The 19,958-nt window shown below is 40.8% G+C and overlaps 1 protein-coding gene across 1 annotated transcript in view; it reads right to left on the bottom strand.

The window, feature by feature from the left end:
- Nucleotides 1-4,107: 4,107 nt before the first annotated feature.
- The window catches only part of SCN4A (sodium voltage-gated channel alpha subunit 4), a 119,854-nt gene continuing 104,003 nt past the window's right edge, over nucleotides 4,108-19,958 (bottom strand). Inside the window, exons 17-25 of the mRNA XM_069751324.1 lie at nucleotides 17,249-17,403; nucleotides 15,801-15,974; nucleotides 15,579-15,701; nucleotides 15,165-15,443; nucleotides 13,172-13,225; nucleotides 8,571-8,708; nucleotides 7,608-7,712; nucleotides 6,690-6,960; nucleotides 4,108-5,498 (exon numbers count right to left, since the gene is read on the bottom strand). Of these exons, the coding sequence (XP_069607425.1) occupies nucleotides 4,336-5,498; nucleotides 6,690-6,960; nucleotides 7,608-7,712; nucleotides 8,571-8,708; nucleotides 13,172-13,225; nucleotides 15,165-15,443; nucleotides 15,579-15,701; nucleotides 15,801-15,974; nucleotides 17,249-17,403 (2,462 nt within the window). The 3' untranslated portion in view covers nucleotides 4,108-4,335. The remainder of the gene's footprint in view (nucleotides 5,499-6,689; nucleotides 6,961-7,607; nucleotides 7,713-8,570; nucleotides 8,709-13,171; nucleotides 13,226-15,164; nucleotides 15,444-15,578; nucleotides 15,702-15,800; nucleotides 15,975-17,248; nucleotides 17,404-19,958) is intronic.

Below are 19,958 nucleotides of genomic sequence, written 5' to 3'. Positions count from 1 at the left end.
ACACAAAATACCTTTTATAATCCCCCCCATATGGGGCAGTCTGGACTGATGGGACTCTTTGACTTCATTTCGGCACCTCCCCTCTTCCCACAATTGCTATCCTCCTGACTTGCTTCATGAGGTTGACACGTCCTTCGTCATCTACACAATGTCCTCCAATCTCGCTCCTGCACAGTTGTATTCTGCTATGCCTTGCTGAGGTCACATCAAAGCACTGTAATTCGCATGTGCCAGGAGAAGCCAAAGAGCGCCGATGACCCAGAAGTAAAGTCAACACATGCGTATTACAGTACGAAGTGCGCCTGCGCAGGAATGCTATTGTGGGACACTGTGGGGATGATGTAGAATGACTTAAGACAGGAGGATGGCAATTGAGATAATAGAGGAGGCGTCGAAAAAAGACCAGAGATGTCTATTGGATCAGATTGTGCCGTATGGGGGATTAAAAAGGGTAGTTTTTGTGAATTTTGGAGGGAATTGGAGACTTTATACGGCTCACTGGAATACAGTAAAACAGACCTTAAAGATGGTGGCTCTAGCTTAGGTTCCCTTTAAAGGCTTGTTCACATATAATAGGGTATAACTTACTAATCGATGGGGGTTCTACCACTGAGACCTCCAGCTATCCTAAGAATGGGACCAATGATTTATCAGGTGATTAATGGCCATGGTGCCATGAGTTTTTGCTGTGAGGAATTGGGAAAAGATTTTGCTGCATTTTCCTATTTTTTTATGTGGTTTTGGTGCAAATTTGAAATGGAAATGAGGATTTTGCATGTAAAAATGCAACTTCGTTTTTTACAAGTATTTTTCATGTTACCCATAGAAGCCTATGAAAAAAATTTACCAAAAACGGAGAGAGTTCAACAACGTCTTTAAACTCACTGTGGGCACGAGTTTCCTTGCAATCACATCCACTTTGAACTCTTAAATACAGCAGATATTCTGCACAGAAAAAATGCAGTAGAAAAAACAGAGTTTACATTACGTGGGAACATGGCCTCATTATTTACTCCCTTAGTTTCATTTTGTTTGTGATTTCAGAATAAAACTATGCTATAAATCATTGTTCTAGGTTGCGGATATTGTGTACACGAGATAAATGGCTTGTACAGCAGATTTTTCAGTTTCAGAGTCGTTTCTGTATGTTATTAAGAATCTCACTTTTCCCACGGGGGTTTATAGCCATGCAGGTGAGATCTCCACCCATTAAGTTAGAAGATCAGCAGTTCACTTTTTTTTTGCTGCAAAGCAGAGAGCGCATCTTGTCTCCATGACCCCCAAAAAGCATCAAAGCAGTCGCCATACAAAATCATGCTCTGAGCACTCACATTGTTTCCTTTGTGTGATACCAACGTCAAGACATTACTGTAATGGAAAAAGGAAGATATAGACTCAGACGGAGAATGAGATGAATGCACAGGGTTTTTTGTGTACAAGAAAAACTAGGATCAGTGTTTTTTATCTGATTTGTCAGATTTTATCACTTTGTCTTGTATGCACTGACCCTTTGACTTGAATATTTTTGATCAACACGTTAGATCAAAATCAGAAACCTCTCCAATATTTTTGCCAGCAATCTGCTAAAAGAAGGACATTTAAACATGCCCACAGACTACAATGGATGCTTGTCTGTAAAAAACATGGATAGAACACGTACAAGAAGCACAGTTGTGTGAATGGGGCCTAAGGGTATGTGCACACATTGCGGATTTGCTGCGGGTCCGCAGCGTTTTTTGAGGTGCAGAAATGCTGCAGATCCGCAAGTGATTTACAGTACAATGTAAATCAATGTGAAAAATAAAAACCGCTGTGCTGATGGTGCGGAAAATTCCATGCAGAAACGCTGCGGATTAAGAGAAGTAGCATGTCACTTTTTTTTTGCGGATCTGCAGCGTTTTTGTACCCATTCCTTTATAGAAATCTGCAGGGGTAAAAAAACGCAGTAAGTCCGCAAAAAATCCGCAGCAAAACCGCACAAAATCCTCATTAAAAACACGACAAATCCGCACCTGAATTTTCTGCCAAGAGATGCATTTTCTACACCAGAAATTCCTAAGCCTAATCCGCAACGTGTGCACATAGCCTAAGTCAGGCAAACTGTATAAATTCATTGCGCAGGATTGAGGAGGTATACACTTTCAATTGAGCACTGGCAGGTGACAAATGTCTTAAACCGTTGATCGCTGTTTTGTATAAGATCATTATAACGGTCAGAGCTCTTTTTCTGATACAAATTCAAAATCTGTGATAGAACTGAAAGATATATTTCTGTATTCTATGGCTGCCACTAGAGGGAGCTCAGGAGATAACTGCCTACTGGACATATTGAAAGGTATTGCTTCTTGTACATTTATGCCATATCAACAGGGTATGCCATATATGTATAGCAGATGTCGGTCCCATTAATGAGACTTGTCTAGAGAACGAGGCCCTGATGCCTCACACTGTTAGTGGAGTGGCGGTCATATTTCCCATACATATGGGTGGCTCTATCCTTTGATTTATATGTTGATTGCTATCATCTCTCCAATGACAGCTGTGCACAATTTTCAGGATATATCCCACCAATAGGACAATCTATAATGATGAGCTCTGTAAAGCGCGATTTAAATTAATATCCAAAGGATATGCCATAAATATACAAAATGGGAAAGCACCTGTCATGGTCTGTATGGAAGTTCGTGTCTAGTGTTTCAGAGGTTAATGCGGTTTGCCTCCCTCTGGCTGTGGGAGGGCTTTAAATAGCCTCTTTTGGGCTCTGTCCGTTGTCAGTGATACTTTTGACCTCGGCTGAGTTCCTGACCCCCGTGTATCTGAAGATACTGTCTTCCTGTGTGTGATTGTATGACCCGGTCCGTTCCTGCTTCTGAGTTTGCTACCCTATTCTGTACTCTCTTAGTCTCTTGGTTTTGACCTCTGCTTGCCCCTGACCTTCTGCTTTGTGTTTCCCTTCTGATACTATGCTACTATCTCTGGCTTTCTGACCCTGGATTGTTATTGACCATGTCTCTGTTTCCGTCTGTACTGTGTCGTCTCCTGATTGACCGGCTTCTGTCTGGCATCCCCCTGGGCTTCTCTAACCCAAGCTGGAGTCCAGGGCCCATCTCCACCCCCTGACACTCTCCTTGCGGTCACGTGCTTCAGGTCCTCTTTACCGGAAGCACACTTCCCCACCGCAGCCGTCCCATTCCTCTGGTATCTCTGGGCACCATCCGCTCAACTCAGGACACGCGCACTGGCTTGGTAAGCAAGGGCAGTGTGGTGTCCTTTACAGCACCTTAAAGATAACCTGTCACCATGAAAATGCAGTCCAATCTGCAGGCACAATGTTATAGAGCAGGAGGACCTGAGCAGATTTATATGTAGGACCACTCACTTGACTAAAAATCCAAGAAAGAGCAGAGGATTAAACAAAAACAGGTTATACTGAATCTTTTCTCATAAAACTATATATCAATCTGCTCAACTCTCCTGCTCTACAACATTGTGCCTGCAGATTGGACTGCATTTTCATGGTGACAGGTTCTCTTTAAACTTCAATGATAATATAGTATACTGCAAGCTCCCTCTAATGGTGGCTGCAAGCACACAAAATGCTATCTTTTAACTTTTTGACTATCCAGGGATTTGGAGCTATGTTTCAGAGAAATTGAGCTTTAACCCCTATAAAGCGGTATTAACAAATGAATCAACAAATAATAATTGATGGAAAAAATACATGAGAACAAAATACCCTTTCAGTACTCTCTGCATTCACTCCATTAGTTAATAGTGCAGGAGGAGAAGCAGCTGCCTTCAATAATAAGCTTTCTCTCTCTATATATAATGTACATTGTCTCCAGATGCCAGAGAAGTATTGCACTTTCTGACAAATCAAGTCACTGCCATACAATACACGTTAGAGGCGGCTTTAAAGATATTGCAATGACTTGGTCCTCCATATCTTGGCAACAATTGTTCCATAAAATTCTGTATATACGGTAAATTTATGACAGCTGTCAAAAATATCAATATATAAAAATAATATATTAGAAATAAATTAGATTTCCTGTACAAAGTCAGCTAAGGGCGCATGTTTTATAAATATGTATGTTACTTCAAGGGGAAAAATTAAGAGTTGGAAAAATGAAAACTTAATTGTAACTATAATCACATTAATAAAAGAAACATCCATTATATAAACTATAAATTGTTTCTTTCTGTCTACTGCTTATAGCAACTCTACTAGTGATGGGCATTTTAGACAGAAACAGACTTTTCCTCCATGCACTTCCTACAGCTGACTGCCTGGTATAGAGAGGAAACCCTCCCCTAATGTCTTCAAGTATGAAGTTACACATCTGTCTCCCTTACATCATCTCCACTGCTGCGTGAAAATCTGTTAGTTGTACGTGGACGCTGACTTCCATTGGTTCCTTCATCCTCAAGATATTGTCCATAGGCAGAGTTTATTCTGTCTGCTACCAAACCTTCTTTCTCTGGAGGGTCCTCAACAGCCGAGTCAAAATCCTTACTATGACGGTAGACGTAGGAAGCATGCTTTACCGAACGCTTTAGAAGATGCCGACGGAAAGCCCTCTGGATTTTGATGGCACAAACTTCTTCTTGTTTCCTTTTTAAAGTTGTCGTGATAGGTTCATAAGATACTTTGGAAGGGTTGGCTGCCATAAATTTTTCTTCCATCGAGGCTTTTAGAGCATCCATTTCTCCAGAGTCTCCCAATACTTCTTTAGTCAGTGCAAACAAAATGTCCAAGCAATGTATCTTATCTCCAACCACCATTGGGAGGTCCAACGTAATCAGCTTAATTTTGTTGGGTTTCGGAATTCGTAATGGATCCTGTAAGGTGTCTACAAAGTCTGACATTCGGCTGTATTCAACAAATTGAGTTGCATCAGGATCGAATTTCTCCCAAGTTTCATAAAACATCTCAAAATCATCCTCGCATAAGGGCTCAGCACTTTCTTCTGTGGCCACATTAAAGTTCTCCAGGATAATGGCAATGTACATATTTACTACAATCAAAAAAGAAATAATGATATAGCTACAGAAAAATACAATTCCTATGGCTGGATTTCCACAGTTTCCTCGCACAGCAGTTCCTGGATTCTCTATATGAGGGTCACAGTCTGGTTCACCACTGTTTAGAATTGGATTTAAAAGCCCATCCCATCCAGCCGAGGTGGTAATTTCAAACAAGCAAATAATACTATTCCCAAACGTCTCAAAATTAAACATGTCATCAATGCCAGATTCCTTCTTCACATAGGCAAAGTTAGACATCCCAAATATCGAGTAAATGAACATAACTAAGAACAAGAGGAGACCAATATTGAAAAGGGCTGGAAGAGACATCATCAGGGCAAAAAGAAGCGTCCGAATTCCTTTAGCTCCTTTAATGAGTCGAAGAACCCTCCCAATTCTTGCAAGTCGGATCACTCTGAAAAGTGTGGGTGACACAAAGTACTCCGCTATGAGGTCTGAGAGGACAATTCCTAGGGAAAAAAAAAGTCACGATAAGGACAATAAATACTGAATCTATTAAATAGGAGGCATTTTAAAATATGATTCTGATTTATTATAAAATATTGAGCCTAATAATATATATATTTTTTTCGTTTACCAGTCTCAAAGGTGTTGTCCACCTTTAACATACTTTTTCTTTCAATGGGTCAGAACACCACGAAAAAAAATCAAAAGAAATATTAATCTCTGTTGCTGTTATTTTACACTTCCGGATCCTTTCCTGGTCTCTACTTCCTTCCTTGTAACTCCTGACAGACTGAAAATGACTTCTGAGCCAATCACCGGCCACAGCAGAAGACTCCTTCTAAGCCAGTGATTGGTTGCACTGGTCACATGTCTCTGTTTCAGAATGTCATTGCTCAGAACGGACTGGGAAGCAAAGAGAGTGCAAATAGGGTTTTATCCGATTAACTGTACATTAAAACTGCCATTGCTCGCTCACCTGGTGGTTTGGCAATTGCAAAGATTTTTAAGCATATACCAGCTGCTGTAGACCACGGGTTATCAGAAAAAGAGAAATGTTTAGCAGAATTGAAGTGGTTTTCCTTGTGCTGTTGGCAAAATCCCACAAATGGACTCGAGATGAAAGCATTTATGGTACAATAGGGTTAAGGTTTCTCCTTGTGGAGAGTGACATACCTACCAGCTGTGGCTTGTCAAGGTAAGGAGGCTTTATTTGTTGTGCAATATTTATTGGACAGTTAAAATGTCTACACTTTCAAAGTTATCCAAGTTCTTCTTCCTGTGATTATGTCCTGAAGAAGAAGTTGGGTAACTTCGAAATGTGCAGACATTATGACCGTCCAATAAATATTGTATCTTAATCTTCTTCATCTCTTGAGTCCTTTCGTGGGATTCTGCCAGCAGCACAAGGAAAACCGCTTCAATTCGGCACAGGATGTCATTGCTGCAGCAGGAAGTAAAGGCCGGTAGGGGAACAGGCGGTACTGGAACAAAAGATGCATGGGATGGAATCAGTGAGGTGTTGCTTTTTTACCCATTCTGAGCTATTTCCTTTGGATAAAGCCAAGAAAATGTAATACAACGACAGTACTCGACACAGGGGTTTAAACAACACAAATTCCGTTGGGTTGTGTGTTGCTCAGTGCTCTTCTTGGACTCTGAGTTTGTAGAATTATAATTTACGTATTGACACTTACCAGCTATAGAAATGATGACCACCACAAAGTCAAAAATATTCCATCCAATCGTGAAGAAGTAATACCTCAGAGCAAACATTTTGAGGAAGCACTCTGTAGTGAAGATGACGATGAACACAAGGTTGATTTTGAAGAGAATATTTACTTTCTCGTCACTTTGGTCATCTGTCTCAATCATCATTGTAATCATGTTAAGGCAAATCAAGATCATAATAAAGATGTCGAACGCTTGCTTGGAGATAAAATCAAAGACAACTCCTTGGATCGGATTCTTTACCGTGTACAAGCATGGCATGGCAAAAAAGGTATAAAAAAAGTAAAGGAGATCAGTCAGCAGTAAAAACAAAAAACATACTTTCTGCTGGAACACTGCTTGTCCCGTTTCCTATGTGTTGTTTATTACATACAAAGAAGTGGAATAATATACAATGATCATACAAAGTAGTCAACGTAGTGGTGGAACTCATGCTATCAACTCTTCTACAAGGTCTATTATCTACAAGGTGCAGGGGTCACCAGCAGCAACCTCTAAAGGGGATAACCCATAATATTAAGTGATTACAATTAGGGTGGGATATGCCATCATCTACTGTGGCTCAGAATGAAGGAGAAAAACCACAGGTTTAACGCCGATCATAATATTTCTCTGTAAATTTTGTGGTCCCCCCATAAAGTTTTTTTCAGGGCACTCTTCTAACTAAAAGATATGTTCTTAAATAGATAAACCCGTAATTGGGAGTATCGTAGTTTATTTATATTCTCATCTGTTAGCCAGGGCAGAGTATCTCACATGTAACTGAATAACATAAATGGACTATGGATGTGTAACAAACATTGATCACATTTAGCCCCAAATCTCTAATTAACTATCTATCTAATCAAATGATTCCACCTCATTAATATGAGTGTCTGTTTTACCTCCGGTCTAGGAATTGGTTTCACCGGCTTTTTGGAACCCAGTTTTTTCATGGCATTGTAGTATTTTTTCTGCTCCTCAGTCATGAAGATATCTTTTCCTCCAAAGTATAAGAGAAAGACATGTCCGTTATTTGCAGTTTCATACACTCACACTAAGGGCTCATTGAAAAAACAGTGTTTTTTTTGTATGCAAAAAATTGTCCAAGTTTCATCACTGCTTTTGACCTGATTTTCATCAGAGATTGTCCACTGTGCCAGTTTTTGGCATCAGAGTTTCATCACACAGCAACCGGATGGCATCCAAGCGGTGTGATTTTTTGACGAAACCATAGACTTTGGCGAGTTTAATCAGATTAATATTAGACAAGTTTACAAGCCTCTGTGCAGACAGAGAAAAAAAATGGATATATGAAATACCCCACAGACTATCATAGGTATGAATGCGATCTGTAAGAAAAACAGACAACACTCATATGAGAAAAACTGACGTATGAAGGAGCCCTAATGGTACACTTAGACTTGTTAATTTCGACCCATTGGTGCACCTTAAAGAGCACTAGTCAGCTATCAGTCATCCTGTGCTTGTTTACTAGACTGTTTACACATGTCATCAAACAATGAAGGGGACAAAACGATCACTAATATGATCATTCTGCCCCCATAGAATGACATATCATTGGCAACACAGCTCTTTTGTACATCGGGCGATGTGCTGCCAATAACAATGATTGTTTTGCCAGCTCAAATGATCTGATCACCCAACGAACGAGCGTTTTGCTCTATCCTCAGCTGATCGCTGCCATGTTTGCACAGGCGAGTAGTCAGAAACAAGCAATCCTATGATGCATGATGATAAATCCTATGGTGATAAATACCGTGTTATCCACTGATCATACTCTGTTTGCTATGAATTATGAATCACCATGAGACCGTGTTGGTTTTTTACATTTCTAAAATACTTATCTTTTTCTTTTGCTGATTGAAATTGTCTATGATGACACCAATGAAAAGATTTAATGTGAAGAAGGCACCGAATATGATGAATATCACAAAGTACAAGTACATGTACAGGTTGATTTCATAGACAGGTTGATCCTCAATCTTTAAAACAGAAAGGAAAAAAAAAATCACAGAGACTATATATGAACATATACGGTATATTATATTTGCATTTATGGATATGTGTACAGAAAAAATACTTATGTATATATTTTTATTTTTTAGGCATTATTTTTATCTACCACATGTGGTTAGGTCATCTTTCATCCCTGGAAGAGACTCAATTTTCTGTCTCATCCCTCTGTCTAATTAAGCTGGCCAATACAGAATAAGCGAATGACACACCCAGGTCACATTTTTCACCAGACCCTAACCCCAAAACCCAAGTCAGAATGTCCTATATGGGATGTAAGAGACTCAAACTAAGGCTGGAGTCACACTAAACGTATGAAAAATCGGTCCCAGTCTCCCTGCTGAGAGTTGCACAAGAGTACTGCAAGTGTCATGCGAGTACAATCCGATTTTTCATACATAGCATCCGACTTACAGAGCTTTTACATACAGCAATTCTCTGTCATTTACACATCATTTTCAAAGGAAATATTCTTCAAAACACAGATAGATAGATAGATAGATACTGTAGATAATAATAATCTTTATATAGCGCCAACATATTCCGCAGCGCTTTACAGTTTAACAGCTTGAAACACAACAGTCATAAATAACAACGTTAACAATACAGTAATTAAAGTGAAATAAGACGACCCTGCTCGTGAGAGCTTACAATCTACAATGAGGTGGGGGGAGATACAAAGTACAGGTGTATATTTACAATGATATATTTACAATGATGGTTCAGCCATCTTCAGGGGGTGGGGGATAGATGGAGATAATGAGTGGGCTACACACAAACATAAAATGACTTTGATTAGTTAACATGGTAGGCCGCTCTGAACAAATGTGTTTTGAGCGAGCGCCTAAAACTATGCAAGTTATGGATGGTCCTAATATCTTGGGGTAGAGCGTTCCAGAGGATTGGCGCAGCGCGAGAGAAGTCTTGGAGTCGGGAGTGGGAGGTACGGATTAGTGCAGAGGTTAGTCGAAAGTCATTTGCAGAGCGCAGCGGTCGGCTAGGCCGATAGACAGAAATGAGGGAGGAGATGTAAGGGGGTGCCACACTGTGAAGAGCTTTGTGGGTGAGAACAAGTACTTTGAATTGTATCCTGTAATGAATGGGCAGCCAGTGTAACGACTGGCGAAGAGCGGACGCGTCCGAATAATGACTAGCCAGATGGACAACCCTGGCTGTCACATTAAGGATGGACTGGAGAGGGGAAAGTCGCGTGAGGGGGAGGCCAATTAATAGAGTGTTGCAGTAGTCCAGGCTGGAGTGTATTAGGGCGACAGTGAGGGTTTAGATAGATAGATAGAATAAAAGCCGGCAATTCATGTGTGCATACAGTTAAATCACAGAGGTACAGGTTAGAATACAATAGATATATACACATGGAATACATACACCGCGAGCAGGAGAACTTTCTCATGCTCGCGGTGCCCTCAGACAGGCAATAGAAGTTCACAGAGAGACACTGAGCACTCGCTGCTCAGTGTGTCTGCTGGATGACAGGCTGCATGTTCGCACCATGCAGCCTGCCATCTAGATAAAGCAGAGTTGGACCCGTCATAGGACAAATGGATTAAAAGCATCTCTGCAAAAAGGTGAGGATTAGGGTATGTGCACACGTTCAGGTTTTTTTGCGTTTTTTTCACGATAAAACGCGATAAAACTGCATTAGAAACCGCAGACATATGCATCCTATCATTTAGAATGCATTCTGCAATTTTTGTGCACATGATGTGTTTTTTAACACATGATGTGTTTTCGAAAAAAACGCATCGCGGTAAAAAAAAAGCAGCATGTTCATTAATTTTGCATTTTTTTCGCGATTTTCCAGATATTCTATGCATCAAAAACGCATCAAAAACGCGTGCAAAAAAACGCAAAAAAACGCATGCAGATTTCTGGCAGAAATGTCAGGTTTTTGTCAGGAAAATTTCTGCCAGAAATCATGATGTGTGCACATAGCCTCAATGTTGTTTGTTTGTTTTTTTACCTCTTTTGCACATGACTAGGGCATTGGGGGAATAAGCAAGGTCGTAAATATGGTTTAATTAAGAATATTAAAGGAGTCTGTCAATTTTCTGGGTGTCTGTTTTCTTACAATGTGACTATGGGGTTAGTAATGGGGGCATCTTATTGACGCCTCTCCATTACAAACCTCAGAGCTTGATGTCATCTGGTGGTGACATCAACCCCCCCAACTATCACCCCACTTACCACCGCTACAGGACAAGTGGGAAGAGCGAGGCTAAGCGCCAAAATTGGCGCATCTTAGAAATGCGCCTTTTCTTGGGCGGCTGAGAGCTGATGTTTTTAGCCTGGGGGTGCCAATATCGGTGGCCCCTTCCTAGACTATTAATATCAGCCCGCAGCTGTCTGCATTGCCTTTGCTGCTTTTTAATTATACGTCATTTTTGGGGGGGTCCCCATTTTAATAGCCAGTAAAGGCTAAGTATACAGTTGTGAGCTGATATTAATAGCCTGGGAAGCTCTATGGGTATTACCCCTTTCCCAGGCTATAAACATCGGCCCTCTACTGGTAACGAAAATTGCACGTCATTTTTTTTCAGAAAAATAACCTTTTATTAATTAAATACATGTACAGTAAGCTGCACACACTGTACTAATTGTATATGTCACAGACATCTGTCTATCTGCATATTCTATATGTATTTACTGTATGTAATTCATTTCTTTCATCCGGTCGGCTCCTGCTGTGATTTTACAGTACACGGCACTTGAATTGCTTTTCTTCTATCTATGCAATATATATACATATATATGTGTGTGTGTCACTGACATCTATATATTTATGGATTCTATGTGTATATACCTATTCTATCTATTCTATTCTAACCTGTCAGTGTGATTTTACTGTATGCGGCACATGAATTGCCGGCTTTTCAAAGGACACCGGTGCATAAAAAAAAAAAAAATCGGACAGCACTAGCACCCATAGGCTTGCATTGACAAGTCTCGGTGACGATCACAGCATGCTGCCATTTTACACGCATGCTGAATATGCCCGAGAAAATAAACGGTGATGTGTGCCCCATAGATTAACCCCTTTCTGACCTCGGACGGGATAGTACGTCCGAGGTCAAAACCCCCTCTTTGATGCGGGCTCCGGCGGTGAGCCCGCATCAAAGCCGGGACATGTCAGCTGTTTTGAACAGCTGACATGTGCCCGCAATAGCGGCGGGTGAAATCGCGATTCACCCACCGCTATTAACTAGTTAAATGCCGCTGTCAAATGCAGACAGCAGCATTTAACCGGCGCGTCCAGCCATCGGGCCGGAAATGAGCGCATCGTCACATGATTGGGGGTCAGCGATGCTTCTGCATAGTAACCATAGAGGTCCTTGAGTCCTGTAGGGTTACTGATCCCGGCTAGCTGTGAGCGCCACCCTGTGGTCGGCGCTCATAGCAAGCCTGCATTTCAGCTAGATAGCAGCGATCTGATGATCGCTGCTATGTAGCTGAGCCGATCGAGTTGTGCCAGCTTCTAGCCTCCCATGGAGGCTATTGAAGCATGGCAAAAGTAAAAAAAAGTAAAAAAAAATGTGAAAAAATAAAAAATATATAAAAGTTTAAATCACCCCCCTTTCGCCCCATTCAAAATAAAACAATAAAAAAATCAAACCTACACATATTTGATATCGCTGCGTTCAGAACCAACCGATCTATCAATTGAAAAAAGCATTAACCTGATCGCTAAACAACGTCGCGAGAAAAAATTTGCATCCCCAGAATTACGTTTTTTTTGGTCGCCGCAACATTGCATTAAAATGCAATAACGGGCGATCAAAAGAACGTATCTGCACAAAAGTGGTATCAATAAAAACGTCAGCTTGGCAGGCAAAAAATAAGCCCTCAACTGACCCCAGATCACGAAAAATGGAGACGCTATGGGTATCGGAAAATGGCGCAATTCTTTTTTTAGCAAAGTTTGTAATTTTTTTTCACCACTTAGATAAAAGAGAGAACCTAGACATGTTAGGTGTCTATGAACTCGTAATGACCTGGAGAATCATAATATCAGGTCAGTTTTAGCATTTAGTGAACCTAGCAAAACATCCAAACAAAAAACAAGTGTGGGGTTGCACTTTTTTTGTAATTTCACCGCACTTGGAATTTTTTTCCCGTTATCTAGTACACGACATGGTAAAAGCAATGATGTCATTCAAAAGTACAACTTGTCCCGCAAAAAATAAGCCCTCACATGACCATACTGATGGAAAAATAAAAAAGTTATGGCTCTGGGAAGGAAGGGAGCGAAAAACGAACACGGAAAAACGGAAAATCCCAAGGTCATGAAGGGGTTAACACTGGTCCTATTGCTATGGGATGTTTTCTTGCATAGAACTGGTATGTATTCTACAGTAGTGTGATGCCGGCCTAATATTAATAAACCTATTTCAAGAGAGAGAATACATTTACTTACATTCCTCGAGTCCACGGCCGCATACATGATATCCATCCAACCTTTAAATGTTGCCTATACATGAGAAACAAAAAAAAATTAATGTTTGGCTCTAATAAGACTTACAAGGTGTATCAAATTTGGAAAACTTTGCAGATTCCTTCCAAAAAAACAGCCCCACACTTACTCACAGGACACTTTTGGTATTGCAGCTCACTTCCATTCTCTGGTTTAGGATTAAACCGCAATATTAAGAGAAAAACAACTTGTAGTCAGCAGATATAGACCCCAATTCATCAAGCCCGGTGATTTTCATGCCAGTCTTGACAAGGGGGCTTGCTGGAATCAGACGCTCCTGATTCATTAAGAGTCAACTTCCCAAAGCTTTTTACATCAGAATTCTGGCGTAGAAGATCTGATGAATCAGGCCACAGTGTATGTGCTTTTATATGTTTTATTTGTGTCATAAGGCAGTAAAATGGGCAGAATTAGTACAGTTTGAGTAACTGAAAAGTTCCAGTGGATCTGTCACCAAATTTCACAATACAATCTGCATACATTATTAAATAGATCTTTTAGATCTGATGGACGATGTGTTACACTGGCTGCACAATCCTTTTTGAAAGTTTTTACTTAGCCTCCATACACTTAGCCTGAATGACAGACCTTCAGTGTCCCTACTCCCTCTGTGGAGATCTCACACTGCTCAGTACAAGCTGCACCTGGGAGTCAGATTGGATGAGTAGGTGAAGACTGAATACATATTATAGACTCAGAAAATGCTCACCTTGATATCAGAATTATACGGCCATTCTAACATGGATTTTCAAAGTAAATTTCCCAGCCTTCTTAGGTCCAAGTTTATCAAACAATGAATACAGTTTGTAATGTGAAACCTGGTGACAAATCTGTTTTTAATTGAGATGCATATTGTTAAAATAGAAAGGCACTATTGCTTTAAATTAAAATAAAGTGCCTAGTCCAACAACACAGATGCTCTACCATTATTTGTAGTTAGACAATATGCCAAAGTCGCTTGGCTGCTCAGTGTTCTATGGTTGCCCACTAGTAATAATACCCTAAACAGTGGAGCACCCGCTTTGAGAAAAACTCCAAAAAACAATTCTGGATTTTCACCCTGGCCTTACTATCAGCTCTTGCTATCGATGTCCCAATGTGTTTTGCCTCCTAACAATCCAGCTAATCAGGGCACAGAATGGAGTAAGGACCGGTTGTATTGTGGTTGTCTCATTAGACCCAGTCAATCGTCAAGCGTGGCTCTTTATTTCTTTATTTTTTTAGAAAGAAGGGGTGGTGTGGTGCTCAGAAAGCTCTAGTTTGGTGGTCAGGTTTCGCCGTTTATGTAACAAAAAGTTTGATCAAACTAATATAAAAAATTTGTTTTTTTTTTTTATTTAAAGAAGTTTACGGTTGTATAGGCTGAGAAGAGGCACACCCTTGAGAGAAAAAACCCTTAAGAAAAAAAGTCAAGTGAAAGTTGTATGTATGTAAATGAGAGAGATATCCGAGAAGTGATTTCAACACAATCTTTCTATAGTGAGTAATTAGGTACCTGTTTGGGACATTATATAGCTTGTCCATTTCTATTTTTTCCCCTGAAACACCACTACCCCTGTCCACTGGCTGGTATAAACAGCTCACCCTTAGGCTGCATTCAGACGTCCATGTAAATTGGTCATAGATAGGAAAGCAATGGACTCTCCTGACCAAGTGTGACATATATAAAAATAAATGCAGCTTTTACACTCGGGTCAGGAGACCAGTGGAAAGTATGTGCATTGTGATCAGATCCCGGTCCAATTTACATAGAGGTCTGAATACGCTCTTATTGACTTCAATTTTGCCAAACCAGAAACAGCCCAATGGTAAAAGTTGAACTGTTTTTGGTAAAAATACAGACCTTACAGCCTTGTAGGAACATATTATTGTGTCCTACACAGTTTTAATAATACCATGGACACCTATCATAAGAAAATAATAATAAGTTCCTTACCACTTGTAATAGGGACAAGTATCCAAGACCTACATTGTCAAAATTCACTTTGACATTAACCCATCGCACTTGTTCGGTGAAATTTAAAGCCATGCAATCTGAACGATTGTTCACAACGGAAATATCGAAGAGTTCCGATGTGGTTGTGTTGATACATCGATAATATTTTCCAGCAAACAGGTTGACACCCATTATACTGAAGATCAGCCAGAAGATTAAACAAACCAGCAGCACGTTCATGATGGAAGGAATGGCACCCAGCAAGGCATTGACTACAACCTTAAAGACATAGAGAAGGTTGAATGAATGAATGATGTCATTAGTCACAACCATCTTATCAACAGAATTTGTATCCCATGACAAGTACCCAAGTGGTTCTAAAATACATATTAGAAGAATTGATGGAATATCTACCCTCATTCCTTCAAATCTTGACAATGCTCTCAGTGGCCTAAGGGCTCTCAATGTTCTCAGTGACTTGATAGGACCAAGTTCTGAATAACCCAACCAGTTGGCAGTCAGGCTGATTAAAGACACCTATAAGTAAGGTATAAATGTTAATTTTGGAGGAACGTGACAAGAATGTAAGCATTGCTACTGTAATAATGTAATAATACCTCCTTTTGAAATACTTACATCAACAATGAGAAAATCCAACCAACACCAAGCATTAGTAAAATAAACTTTGAAGCCATATGCCACCCACTTCAGCAACATTTCAAGCACAAATATGTAGGAGAAGACTTTATCAGCATATTCTAATATAATTTTAATAACTTTTCTCTGTTCAATATTGATATCCTCAAATGCCTGTAAAAAGAAAATGAAAATATTACAATAATATCATATAAATATATACCCACATATGTATAGTATGTGATCTGATGAGAAGTGAGGAGACGGCAACAGAACACACTGTTCGTGCACATTGTAAGGGGAAAATGAATGAGCAGAGATCAGCGCTGCCCCTGCAAGTGACATCAAATGCGGAGGCGGCTCTGGTCTTTGTTCACTGGATAATCTTCTTACAATGCGCACTGACAGTGCACTCTATTGCTGGCTCGTCACTACTCATCAGAGTCGGAGAGGGAGTGCACTGTCACTGTGGACTGAGAAGAATAGTGCACAGTAACAAGATCCTACTGAGTATTTGTTGGAATTCACAACCAATGCAAGCTACATAGAGCACTAATGTTGCATCGTTTAAGGGTGGGGACAAAGGCTGCGCCAATGCCTGCAGCCTCTGTCCCTTGATGATGAATCGTTTGCATATTCCAGCATGCACTAGAATGCTCAAACAAACCATCATCCCACAGGAAGTAGTAAAAAAATAAAAATAAAGCAGTTAGTCTGCCATCACACTAGCAGTATTTGATCAGTATTTTACATCAGTATTTGTTTGCCAAAACCAGGAGTGGAACAATTAGAGGAAAAGTATAATAGAAACATATGCACCACTTCTGTATTTATCACCCACTCCTGGTTTTGGCTACAAATACTGATGTAAAATACTGACCAAACACTGCTAGTGTGACGGCAGCCTTAGATTGAGTAGTGAGGGAGCAATAGGTAATTTGTAATAAAAATATATTAGAAAAAAAAAGATTATATTATGATATTAATAATATAGATAGCGATTAAGGGTTAAAATACATTTTAGTTTCAGACCACCCCTTTAAGTCTTTAACTTTTAAAAATGTACTCCAAACAAAATTCTGTACCCATTTGTAAGAAAAAATTGTTACTCACAGCCACCTGATTTCAGGTACAGGAAAATAAATTGTAAATCTCCTTAATTTGGTTATAGTTCTATTAATTTGATGAAATAGCTAGTATTTATAAAAGGATTTTTTTTTTTTACCATGATTTCCCATATAATCTCTAAACATGGTGTGTACAGGCTTAGTGAAACAGTGCCACTTCTGTCCATGGGTTCTGCCTGGTATTGCAGCTCATCTCCAGTGAAGTGAATAGGAGTACAGGGCAATACCACACATAGCCTGTTAATAGCTGTGGAAATATTTTTGTACAAAAGGAGCCAGATTTTTGGAAGCAAAAAACAAACAAAAACTCTTTGTAGTTACCAAAGCTCCGCTACTGAGCAGGATCATGAATATGATAAAGGTTTCAAACCAGTTGTGTTCAACTATCTTGAAACAGGTCTTACGAATGTTCCACCAAAGCTTTCCCTTTTCAGTTTTGATGTCAACATACAGACATGGAAATCTTCGTACGCATGCTGAAAAATAGAAAAAAACAACATCTATTAATACAGATGGATCTTATTACTGGTTAGACAGATGTCTTGTGACTGAACCACGTGGAAATATTGGTCAAGTGCTATCCGTGATAAATGTTAATATGTATATATAACATGAGGGACGTGAATACTTAGATGACTGTAGGACAGTGGCTCAGTGGTTAGCAATGCAGCCTTGCAGCGCTGGGGTCCTGGTTTCAAATCCCACCAAGGACAACATCTGCAAGGAGTTTGTGTGTTCTCCTCGTGTTTGCGTGGGTTTCTTCCGGGTTCTCTGGTTTCCTCTCAAACTCCAAGGATATACTGATAGGGAAATTAGATTGTGAGTCCCAATGGGTAAAATAATGAGTAAAATAAATAAATGACATGGTGTTGCAGAACATAAATTGCACGAAGAATTAAACATGGTGTCTAGATATACTCTCCAGATAATTCCTCCCCTGAGACAGGTTTGCTTGATTGAACCACCATGAAATCCGATCTTGGATATAAAATGATTATCGCCCCTGCCGACCTCCCCAATCTACTGCTTAGAATCTTAGAGGTGGAATTTAAAACCACTTTACCCAAAACAAATTCTATACCGGTGGTCTTCCAATTTTTATTGTCACCTAATGTTTTTTATAACACAGATCTTACGCAGCAGAAATATGTGCTGCTGCATGATTTCCTAGGAAAAATCCTTGAGAGGTGATGTGTGGGTGGATTCAATAAAGAATTTGACAATCCATAATCCATATGAAAATTTTGCTACTTCAGAATACTCCAATTATAATTTACCATGATGAGTTTATGGTGATTTTTTAACCTGGATTTTTTTTTCGAAAGAATGCAAATAACCTATTTAATGTAATGGGTGCAGAAAATCTGGAATTTCAAAAACTTACTAATAGCTCATTGTGTGAACATAGCCTAAAAGAAAAATTGAGAAACAAATCAGTTTACACTTTCGTATCTATTAAGATTTAATAAAAACAATCAAACATGTTTTTGAGCTCATTAGGCAATGTTCACACTGAGTTTTTTTGGTGTAGATCATCTTCATTCAAAATTCAGCGAAGCCAATTCAGGAAAACGAATCATATTTCCTAATGGGCTTTAAGTAGGAAAACCTTGGAGGTTCCACCAGTGTCTTTTTGTCCACATGTAAGGGGACGACAGCACCACGGGTACATGCTTGCCGGGTCAGAACTGAAATGGCTGCATCCCCTGGTCCCTGGAGGAAGCTTTAGCGAGGTGGACCTTCCTTTGTTGCCTGGGGAAAGCTTGAGGGAGGCGGACCTTCCTCCTGACTGAGGGGGCAGGGAGATAAAAGGAGAAAGTGTGCGCAGCAGAGCAGTTTGGCGCTTCCCCACCGAGAACCTGTGCTGCGACAGGTCTGCAGAGGGACTGCTGCGCTGAGAGGAGCCGTGTGCTCAGCAGCAACTCAAAGAGAGACTTGGCGGTAAAAGATAGTAGTGCGCAGCAGGGACCAGTGAGTGCTGCGGCCCCGGAGCATTCTTACAGCACAGGCCTGCGCTGACAGAGACTGTGAGGAGATACGTGCAGGGTGCCCGTTGGTCACCACTGAGCGAGGTGTGGAATGTTCCGGGCTAGTGAGTACTGTGTGCATGCTGCCAGAGAGAGATCATGTGAAGCACCCTGCCGGGGAAGCACCACGCCACTGAATATCGGCGCTTCAGTCTTGGCGGGAACAGGCAGCGCGCAGCATAGAGAGAAAAGTGCAGGGTGCCCAGTAGCTGACAAAGATCAAGGTGCCGTGTGCTTCATGACTAAGTACAGCGCACGTGCTGCAAAGAGAGAACCGAGTACTGGACAGACTTTTGCAACCCACCTTACCAGCTCATACTTTCCCGCTCATAGGAGACCCTGCCAGTGTATATTTGCAGAGCCACATTGGGCTCATACAGAACTGTGGCCCACACCCTTGTCAGCCACTGCAGCATATGGACTAGGGGTAGCGGAAGGTACCGGAGACTGACCGTTGCCACCAGAAGATGGGGCATTGTTGCCCACAGGACCCCATGGGAAAAGACACCGCGCCAGCCGTTGTCGGCGCTATTCAAATCATGGACTTAGGAACCACTGAATTTCATCAGAACTGCCGCTATCTGAAACAATGTTCTTCAACTCACAATATCATTTGCCATTTGAACTGTTTAATCCCCTGTTTAACTCTGCACCTCCCTGCGAGGAGTTAACCCCCTGTTACATTAAAACTGTTATACTTGTAAAGTCTTGCTCTGTCTCCTATCCCTGTCTGTGACTGCATCCCGCACACCTGCTCACTCACATACCCCATAAGGGCAGTCCCACACGTCCAGATAATTCCGGTGCTGGAAAAAATCGGTACCGGAATTATCCGTGTCCGTGTGCCCCTGCGTTTCTGTGGCACATCAGTGTGGCACACGTGCGGCACACGTGTGCCGCCCGTGTGCCCACTGGGTACCACACGGAGCATGCAGGAGACAGCGCTAAAGTTTAGCGCTGTCCCCTGCATCGTGCTGAAACCGCGATTCATATCTTCTGTGCAG

This window comes from Ranitomeya imitator, chromosome 2 (assembly GCF_032444005.1).
Source record: "Ranitomeya imitator isolate aRanImi1 chromosome 2, aRanImi1.pri, whole genome shotgun sequence".
Taxonomy (NCBI): domain Eukaryota; kingdom Metazoa; phylum Chordata; class Amphibia; order Anura; family Dendrobatidae; genus Ranitomeya; species Ranitomeya imitator.
Note: the sequence above shows the minus strand (reverse complement) of the source record. Positions and strands in the feature narration are given on the sequence as shown.